Raw genomic sequence first — 10636 nt, 5'->3', positions numbered from 1 at the left:
GTTTTTTAGATCTGTTGCAGCTGGGTTTCTTGGGTTTTTTTGAGATCTGTAAAAATTGGGGGAAAATGTTATAAAATTGTGTGAAATTGGTTTTCTATTTCCAATTTGAAAGTGGGGGTGCTGATGACAGAGCGGAAGCGGTGGTGGGAAGGGACATAGACGGAGCCGTACGAGGAAGGATGCCCATCCTTCATCGCCAAGAGTGAGGGTTTGGAGGAGGAGGCAATGGGTTTTGGATGTGAAGGCGACGGCGTACGATTTCAAAGTGCGACGTCGTTTCGTCCTTCGTCTTCATCACCATGACCTGCACCGGAGCAATCGGTTCGACGTCGCTAACCGCGAGGGTCTGGAACTTCCTCAGCTCGCAGTGCAGCCGTCGCCATGGATTCAGGGAAGAGAAGGGATGTAGGGTGCCCAGAAACATTTTTTTTTTTTAATTGAGTGGGTCGGGGTTTGAGGGAGGGAGAGGGTTAGGGATTAAGGGAGGGAGAGGGTTGAGGGTTGAGGTCGGGGGTTGAGGGAAAGAGAGGGTTGGATTTGCAGTAGAGGCCGAGAAGGGAGGGAGAAGGGAGGACAGTCGGGGTTTTGAGAAAGAACAATTTTTTTTTTAATAAATACTTTTATTTAATTATTTATTTTAATATTTTAATATTTTTAATGACACGTGGTGCCCAGTCATTGTCCACATATGTGCCACATCATCAGTTAACGGTAGACTTAACAGTTTGACTAACGGATGTATGAGACTGTCCCAAAATTAACACTTTAGGTATGACTCTGAGACGAAAAAAACTTGATGTACTAAATGTTGAAAACCACGAAACATGAGGGTAGTAAACAGTCTTTTACCCTATATTTTTTTTTTTTAACCGAGGCATGTGTTGCATGCTTGCAAAGGTAGATGCTTGTACGGATAAAGCATATTTAAAAGGGGCGCTAGAAAATCGTAATTAACCTTTAAATATTCGATCGTTTTAGGCTTTATGATTTCCAACATTCTTTGTTAATTAATTAAGTGAAGCAAAGCGTATATTAAGTACATAGAAGCAGCAGTAGCAGCAGCTAGCCGGGCCTATAAATCAAAGCAAAAACCACCACATTGACATAACACGCCGCAAAGCTAGTAACCTTAACTCTTCGACCCTTAATGCTTTATTAGTTAACATCCTTTGTTAATTAAGTAAACCATATTGCTGCAGCAGTAGCAGCTAGCCTATAAATCAAAGCAACAGCCGTCACATACATGCTGCCAAGCTATTAGTACACTACAAATGGAGTACCACTGGCACTGGAAAACGCTAAAGGTTCGGCCGGATCAAAACGTGCCCCAGCCGGATCAGAAAGAGAGAGAGGATAGCTTAAGGAAAATGGAAGAGTTGAAACGTCCCTATGAATATGCCATGAATGAGGAATGGAAAGACGTGAAGGAATACTTCGAGAATAATCCGGAAAAACTGCACTATAAAATGACAGTGGAGGGGGACACTGTATTTCACCTTGCGGGTTCTCTCAGCAGCAAATCACAAGGCACAGAAGTCCTCGAAATGTTAATCAATAAAATTTCAACCAGCCAGGACAAGAAACGCGCTCTGAGGGTTCCAAATAATTACGGAGACAATACTCTCCATGAGGTGAGTATGTCCGGCAATGAGGAAGCGGCAAAGTACTTGGTGAGCAACTTCAATGAACCTGTTCAGGAAGAGGTCATCATCAGTACTAGTACTACTGATAAACAGGCTTATGAGCAGAAAAGGGATTCGGAGAATGGTGGGCTGCAGCTGCTGGAGACTCGGAACTATTTAGGAGAGACTCCGCTCTTCAGGGCGGCTGCTCTCGGTCACACTGACTTGGTCAAGTTTTATGCTGGCAAACTACAAGAGGAGAATATTTGGAGGCACTTCCACAGAGATGACAAAATGTCCATTCTTCATATCGCAGTCATTGCGCAACATTTCGGTCTCTCTCTCTCTCTCTCTATCTCTCTCTCTCTCTCTCTCTCTCTGTGAGAAAATACACACAATTATTTGCAATGCAGATTAATAGCTTTTGCACTTTTGTCTTCCACAATGCAGAGACTGCTCTTTGGTTACTGGAGAAATACCGATATCTAGCGCACCTAACGGAAGATAACGGATTGACAAGCCTTCAGTTGCTAGCCCAAATGCCAACTGCTTTTGTGCCAGATTTTGAAAAAAGCAAATGGAAGATGCTAATTTATTATTGTACGTGCCATTACTCTACAAACTGCTATATGTGTGCGCACGTACGCATGCTATATATACACAGGTGCACGCATTGTTTTTTTTATGAAGCAGTACTCTCATACTTAATGTCGTTATATATGCAGGCCTTCCTGATGGAGGAGATGTGGTCACACCAAATCAGAAGGATGATGTGGAGAGCAGCATGGATAGAAACCATCCCCGTCAATCCATCTTTCGGAACAAGCTCGCAGGTAATCAAATTTCTAATCTAATTAATTGATCGAATAATTAAATGGCTACCTAGATAAATCGTTTCTTCAATTGGATTTTTTTCAATGTTCCTAATGAAGTTGAATGCATAAAATGTTTGCCAGTTGTTATGAAGGCTTATTATTCATTATGGGACTCCCTTGCTAAAGGTTTGTTTACTTCCTGCCTTTGCCTCAAACCATGTTCATCAAGGCGAACTCTTGTTACTGGAACTCTAAAAAAGACACATTATTTACTCGTTCCTTATGATTTTACAAGATAAGATGACGAGTGCATGATAACTTATTTAAAATGCCGATAATATCTTCCTATGACTTATTAGTTAATGTATACATATCCTTGATCATGTGGCGGATAGGAACAGGAGGCCCGCTGGGCAAGATAATCAACATGATATGGAATGACAAGAAAAACAAAAAATCACTAAAGAAACTCATCCGATTGCTCATCAAGTTGGACGACTGTTCTTGGTTGATTACTAACAAGCAACCAAACATCAGGACCATTTCTCTAGGGTCAAGGGAACCTAATAAAGAAAAGGAAGCAACCAAATCAGATACGAAAAATGGTGATGACGGAGGCGAAAAAGGAAGGGCGGCCGCAGATGAACATCTCTCTGGGGTCAGGGAAAATACCGAATCGTATACGACAAATGGTGATTGTGGATGTTGTTTGTACCATACTTGACCAATCCCGAAACTACCGAGCACCGGCCAACGCTATACTGTCAAGGACCCAGAAGAGTTCCCCTCCGACCAGGAGGCCAATCACTACTCGACACGTGTCAAGATTAGAAGCCAATCAGAGCGCAGCACGTGTCGACATCAAGAACCAATCATAACATGACACATGTCAATGTGACAAAGCTACAAGTTTTTCTATAAATAGGGGTCATTCCCCCACAATATTGCCTAATGCCATTTTGTGTTAAATCATTCACAAGAACTCACTAAATTGAGAGCTTGATCCTTTGTACTTGTGTAAGCCCTTCACTACTAATAAGAACTCCTCTACTCCGTGGACGTAGCCAATCTGGGTGAACCACGTACATCCTGTGTTTGCTTCTCTGTCTCTATTCATTTACGTACTTATCCTCACTAGTGACTGAAGCAACCAAGCAACCAAGCGAAGGTCACAAAACCTGACACTTTCTGTTGTACCAAAGTCTTCGCTGATTTTGTGCATCAACATTTGGCGCCGTCTGTGGGAAACGACACTTATTCCTACTCTCTTCAGCTGTGTCAAGCTGGTTTCTATCATTCGTACACTTTCTTTTGATCAGGCATCCCTCTCCAGCATGGGAAGCGAAGGAAGCCACAGCACACAGAATGACACCCCCCTTGCACATAGTGCGAAACAACGAAAGAATGAAGGAAAACGAGTTCTTCTTCAAGCTAAAGTCGATGAGTTGGAAGCTCAGAACAACAAGATAGCAATGAGGAATGAGGTCCTCCAGGAGCAATATGAGAAGCTCTTCGAGACACTCCACGAAGCTAGGCAAGCTCAGACACGCGAGCTTGTTGCCCCCGTGGAAGTCAACCATCAACTGGGTGCCCTCCAACATGGAGGGTCACATGCATTCGACATAGATATCCCTGATAGGGAACAGATTACCCCTCGACTTGATAATCAACATGAGGCTTCTCTTAACCCAGTTGCTTCGACCCGAACCATGAGAAGTGGAGGGAGACACCTCTTTGCTGAAGGGGCAGAAGGATCGAAAGCCGTCTTTCGCGATTGTCGGGATTTCCTGAAGCAACGTCGAGAGAATTCCATCCATATAAGCTCAAAGATTAATGACCCAAGGATTTCTGAGAGACTCGGTCCCCTGCCACGGCCCAAGCCGGCCACCAATTTGGGGAAGGGGCAACAAGTCCTAGAGAGACATGAGGGTACAGGGGACTCAGAGGTGTTCCGACAGACATACCCTGGAAGCCAGTACAGCGAGTCCAGGGAAAAATCACATGCCCTTGATCAAACCTTCCTAATTCCAAGAGGAGATGGAGATTTACGAAAGAAAGCTCCAGTGGCACATAACTCCGCTCAGGACCCCCTTGTCCTACAACTTCTTGAGGAAGTAAACAAGTTGAAGGCTGAACGTCAGGCTGAAATACCTGACTGGAACCAACCCAGGCCTGGCCCTCTTACAAGGAGGATCCTCAACACCCCCCTTCAAGCAAAGACAAAGCAGAAGCTTGGCTTGCAACTTTATACTGGAAAAGAGGACCCGATTGAGCACCTTAACCTCTTTGAGTCCACCATGGCATACCGGATGCACATCGACGAAGAGCGATGTCTTCTCTTCCCCTCCACCCTCTCTGACGGAGCTCTAAATTGGTATTGTCGTCTTACACCTGAGACGGTAGACTCATTTGAGGAATTGATGAAACTATTTGTTTCCCAACACATTTTCCAAACCGATCGCTTGCACTCTGCAGATGACCTGTACACTATCCGCCAGAAGCCAGACGAGTCATTACGTATGTATGCTGGCCGCTTCAGCCATGAATACTCCCGGTGTGCCGAGGCAGACGACAAGACTGCCCTCAAAGCCTTCACGGCAGGCCTACGTGATTGTTTCTTTAAATACATGATCAATGCCAATACTTGGAAGACTTACTCTGAGGTGATGGCGCAGGCTTATAACCATGCCTCCGCCGAGGCAAAGACATATCAGGAGAAACCCCCTACAACCATCCTTTATCAACAAGTGGGAGGTGGAAACCAGACTCACCTAAATGAGAAGACCTCGACTTTCCAAACAGCAGTGGCACCTCCCCATGCCTTGCATAATGCTTCGCCGAATCAACAGACATATCAATTTCAAGGCAAGAGGAAGGATTTCCATCCTCACCACTCTCCTTTCAGTAAAAAGAGTAAGGGACACTATCCCGATAACCAAGGGTATCGCCACAATAGCGCTCGCCCCCAGGCAGTCAATGCAGTGGGTCAAACCCGCGTCAAGGGTATCGCCACAATAGCGAGGTTTTAGCCTGCCATACTTAAGGTGTCTTACGCCTGCCGAGGCGGAAATCGTCCTTCGGGAAATACATGAGGGAGTCTGTGGAGATCATGCTGGATCTCGGTCCCTAGCACACAAGACTTTTCGCCAAGGATATTACTGGCCAACACTCCACCAGGATGCCATCAAAGTATCCCGCTCATGTGACAAATGTCAACGATATGCAACTATTCCTCATTCCCCTCCAGAGCCTCTTACTCCTATGATCAGCCCTTGGCCCTTCGCCCAGTGGGGACTTGATTTGATCGGCCCAATGCCGGCAGGGAAGGGCAAAGTCTGTTACGCAGTCGTTGCAGTGGACTACTTCACAAAGTGGGCCGAAGTAGAACCCTTGGCAACCATTACTGAGGCAAAGATAGAAGACTTCGTGTGGAAGAACATCCTTTGTAGATTCGGCATTCCCAATGCGATAGTCACTGATAATGGGCAACAGTTTGACAACAAGAAGTTCAGGTTGTTCTGCTCTAAGTTCAACATCAACTTATGCTTTGCCTCTCCAGCTCATCCCCAGTCTAATGGACAAGTTGAGGCCATCAACAAAATAATCAAGCGCACTTTGAAAACCAGCCTGGACAAAGCTAAAGGCTGTTGGCCAGAATTTGTACCCCAAGTTCTTTGGTCATATCGCACTTCATATCGGACTTCAACAGGAGAAACTCCATTCTCACTTGCCTTTGGCACAGAGGCGGTTGTCCCTGTTGAGCTCGAGCAAGCAACATTCCGAGTCCAGAACTACATTCAAAGTGAAAATGACAAACAACTCACCCTCAACTTGGATTTAGTCGAGGAACACAGAAACCAAGCTCACTTGAGGAATGTCGCCTACAAGCAGCGCATCTCCAACTATTATGACTCTAGGGTCAAGCCTCGTTCTTTCAAAATAGGAGACTGGGTCTTAAAGAAAAGATTACTCTGCGACAGAGTCCCGAGTGAAGGCACACTTAGTCCAAACTGGGATGGACCGTATGAAGTCATTGGCATCAGTCGCCCTGGCTCTTACACACTTAGAAGCTCTGATGGCAAGACCCTTGGCCATCCATGGAACGCTGATCACTTGAAGTACTACTACAAATAGACTCACGATGTACAAGTGTTGAGCTATAGCCGTTCGGCATCCTATGTAATGAAGGCCATTTGGCAATGAATTCAATAAAGAGGTAATTTAGCCAACTCAGCTCTCACTCTTTTACATTCATAGCAAGCGATGCCAGAACCCTTCTCAATCAGAAAGCAATCCGTCTTCCACAGTCACTACAAAACAAGCAAATGAAGACCGTGTCAAGCGCCCAAAAAAAAAAAAAAAAAAAAAAAAAAAAAAACAGCTTCATCCAACAAGCTTCACCCGAAAAGCTTCACCTCCAAAGCTTCACCCACAAAGCTTCACCTAAAAAGCTTCACCCAAAAAGCTTCACCCGAAAAGCTTCACCTCCAAAGCTTCACCCGAAAAGCTTCACCTCCAAAGCTTCACCCACAAAGCTTCACCTAAAAAGCTTCACCCACAAAGCTTCACCCAAAAAAAAAAACTTCACCCGAAAAGCTTCACTTAAAAAAGCTTCACCTACAAAGCTTCACCTAAAAAATCTTCACCTAGAAAGCTCCCTTTACATACTTTCATCTACAAAGCTTCACCATCAAAGCTTCACCTCGAAAGCTTCATCTACAAAGCTTCATCTACAAAGCTTCACCATCAAAGCTTCACCTAGAAAGCTTCATCTACAAAGCTTCATCTACAAAGCTTCACCATCAAAGCTTCACCCAGAAAGCTTCATCTACAAAGCTTCACCATCAAAGCTTCACCTAGAAAGCTTCAACACCAAAGTTTCACCTACAAAGCTTCAACACAAAACCTTGCTCCAAATAAACAAATTTTGTTCACAAAACCCAAGATGCCCTTGAACTTGTACAAAAACACTTGGGTAAACATAAACATTTTTTGTTTTACACCCACAAGGGCCCAAAATTTTCCTTCTTATTTATTCACTTATATATGTTCCCAAACATATTATAATAGATCCAACAACAAGCCAAAGTCCCAAGTTTCATAATGGACAAAAGTACAAGCAATTCATCAATAATGAAGGTGCTACAAAAATTGGAATCTGCCCCAAAATAGAAATCCAACCCAAGAGACTTTTTCTTTCTCTCCCTCTTCCGCCTCCTTTCATCTATCAAATTTCTGCAACCTCTGCTCTTCTCCAATGGAGCTGAATTTTGGACACCATATAGTTTTTGAGCATATGAACAACTTTCAAGAAGGAATCGTTTCTGTTTGAGCGACGGAAATTAAAGTGTTGAAGCTCCAAACATGATAGTCGGCTTCTTGCAGATTTCGAAGCTGTTGTGATGTTTCGAAGATCTGGAAATATTTAACCGTTAGTTCATCCTGAATTTTTGATATGTTATGAAAGAGTCGATGAGGAACAACTTCACTGAAGAAAGCATGCCGATCTGAACAATAGAAAATGGAGTTTCGAAGCTCACAACAAATCTGACGGGTTGACAGAAAAATAATAACCAGTCATTCATCATACCTGGATTTCTGGAGTTATACTGCTCCGCGGGATCTCAAATGTGGATATGTTGTATTTCACGAGCTGAGGAACAACTTCAATGAAGAAAGCATACCGATCTGAACAAGAGAAAATGGAGTTTCGAAGCTCACAACAAATCTGACGGGTTGACAGAAAAATAATAACCAGTCATTCATCATACCTGGATTTCTGGAGTTATACTGCTCCGAGGGATCTCAAATTTGGATATGTTGTAGTTCACAAGCTGAGGAACAACTTCGATGAAGAAAGTATGTTGATCTGAACAAGAGAAAATGGAGTTTCGAAGCTCACAACAAGTCTGACGGATTAACAGAACATTGATGAACAGTTACTCATCATACTTGAATTTCTGAAGTTGTACTACTCCGATGGATCTCAAATTTGGATATGTTGTAGTTCACAAGATAAGGAAAAACTTTCATGAAGACGACTTTGCAATCTGAGCTATAGAGAAAGGTGTTATCTTGCATCCACTCAGGCTGATTAGTGGAAACGAAAAGCAATTCCACCAAAGAAAAGATGAAAAAGAGAGAAAAGCTACTAATTGCACTTGATCTTGTCTAGTCAATAGCATGCAGCATCAAACACACAAAAGTTGGAAATATTTTTAGATAAAGCATATACGAATGTGTGACATCGAAACAAGGATTCGTTACTTTGACAAATTAGTAACACGCGAGACACCTCATTCGGCAACTCTCTTCGCCTGAAGACTTGGGGGACTCCCACCATATGCTACTGCACCTTGATACTCGGCAGTCTCACAACCACTCAGTGACTTGGATTTTTCAAGTCTCCAACCGAGAAGTTTTCCTCACTCGGGAAATTAAGGGAACACTACCTCAAACTACATGCTTCACTCACAAAGCTTCAACAATACAGGTTTCAACAAAAGCAAAAATTCAAAGAACTTTATGAAGAAGGCTTTGGTGTATTTAACACAATATGTTGAAATGAAGCAAAGCTTATTTATTAATATTTTCGATAAGCCACAAATATGTACATATACATGAGTCAAAATAAACAAACAAAAGGGAGCATTCACAAAGGTTGCTTAGGGGAAGTCTCAGCAGTCGGTAGAGCCCCAGAAAGAGAAAGCACCGGAGGGTGGTTATCCGGAGCCTCAGTACTTGACAAAACCCCAGAAGGAGGAGGCATTGGAGGTTCATCATTTGAAGCTTCATTACCAGGTACAACCCTAGAGGACGAAGGCAATAAATGCCTTTGGAACAAACCCACAAACCGCTGATGATCAAGTAAAACCGTACCATCAGATTCCTTCATCTGGTCAAGCTTCCTCTTCATGTTTGTAGCATAGTCATGGGCGAGCCGGTGCAACTGCTTATTCTCATGCTTGAGCCCTCTAATCTCCTGTTTGAGACTCATCACTTCAGCAGCCAATGATTCAACTTGGCGGGTTCTAGCAAATAGGCGTTGGGCCATATTAGACACAGAACCTGCACACTGAACACTAAGAGCCAGAGAGTCCTTAACAGCCAACTCATCAGACCGTTTGGAAAGTAGTCTATTATCTTTGGGAGTGAGAAGGTTCCTGGCCACCACTGCAGCGGTCATATCATTCTTCATCACAGAATCCCCAACGGTAAGAGGACCAGTAGGGGATATGAAGGATGGGCGCCATATGTTGTCTGGAGAAGGCGTGGCTGTCTCTTCTCCAAGGTTCAAGTCAAAACGACGGTCGGAGGGTCCAGACATTTTCAAATGTGTTGAAGAAGGAAGAGGTCAGACAAATCAAGATCTTAGAAATGCAAGAAATGAGCTTCTACTGGTAGAGATTCAAGTGTGCTGTGGAACTTAATGCCAGCCTCTATAAAAATCTGCACTCGACGGAGCTTCAGAAATCGAAGAGGCGTTTGCTTTCTCAAAAGCTGGGCTGCTCAGAGACCACGAGGGCCGATCTCAGAAATCGAAGAGGCGTTTGCTTTCTCAAAAGCTGGGCTGCTCAGAGACCACGAGGGCCGATCTCAGAAATCGAAGAGGCGTTTGCTTTCTCAAAAGTTGGGCTGCTCAGAGACCACGAGGGCCGATCTCAGAAATCGAAGAAGCACCTGCTTTTTCAGCCTCGTCAGCACCTGTCACATGCACACTCAGCTTTGCGGAAATTACGGGCAATCTGTCGAAGATTTCTGGTGAAGTAGAAAGCACGTGAATCTTACTGTTCAATCACCGCTCTCCATATGCACCATCAACTCCTCGGGTACCACATATAACTTTGTCAAAGATCTCTGACAAAGTTTAGGCACGAGAATTTCGAAGTTCCAGCTACCCTACTATTACCCATAAGGGTAAAGGAACAGCACCACTGCTTGACAACTGGAAAGTCCCTATGTGTGTCGACCTCCGTGTTTTGCGGCAAGACAGGTTGGCAAGAACGTCCAACCTTTACTCACATTCGAGAAAAGACTCCCAACATAATTACTTTCTCAAAAACCGGAGTAGCACCGCTTTCCGAATCTCGAGAGTCAGATCCTCGACGGGATTGCTTGTTCGAAAACCGAAGAGGCACAACTCTCAGAACTTCGAGAGCCAGATTTCCTTAGATAAAGCTTGTCTGTAATCTTCACACG

General features: G+C 44.0%; 1 protein-coding gene across 1 annotated transcript; it reads left to right on the top strand.

Moving 5' to 3' along the window:
- Positions 1-1400: 1400 nt before the first annotated feature.
- Positions 1401-2111, top strand: LOC139196300 (uncharacterized). Its single transcript, XM_070821993.1, has 2 exons — positions 1401-1937; positions 2073-2111. The coding sequence occupies exons 1-2, from the start codon at positions 1401-1403 to the stop codon at positions 2109-2111; spliced, it is 576 nt and encodes a 191-aa protein (XP_070678094.1).
- The last annotated feature ends 8525 nt before the right edge of the window (positions 2112-10636 follow it).

This window comes from Malus domestica, chromosome 05, assembly GCF_042453785.1.
Source record: "Malus domestica chromosome 05, GDT2T_hap1".
NCBI lineage: Eukaryota > Viridiplantae > Streptophyta > Magnoliopsida > Rosales > Rosaceae > Malus > Malus domestica.
Note: the sequence above shows the minus strand (reverse complement) of the source record. Positions and strands in the feature narration are given on the sequence as shown.

Excerpts from the sequence above, each read along its gene's own strand:
- LOC139196300 (XM_070821993.1), top strand. The coding sequence starts at position 1,401 with ATGAATGAGGAATGGAAAGACGTGAAGGAATACTTCGAGAATAATCCG. Across the intron at positions 1,938-2,072 it reads TGTCCATTCTTCATATCGCA|AGACTGCTCTTTGGTTACTG; the intron begins GTCATTGCGCAA and ends TCCACAATGCAG.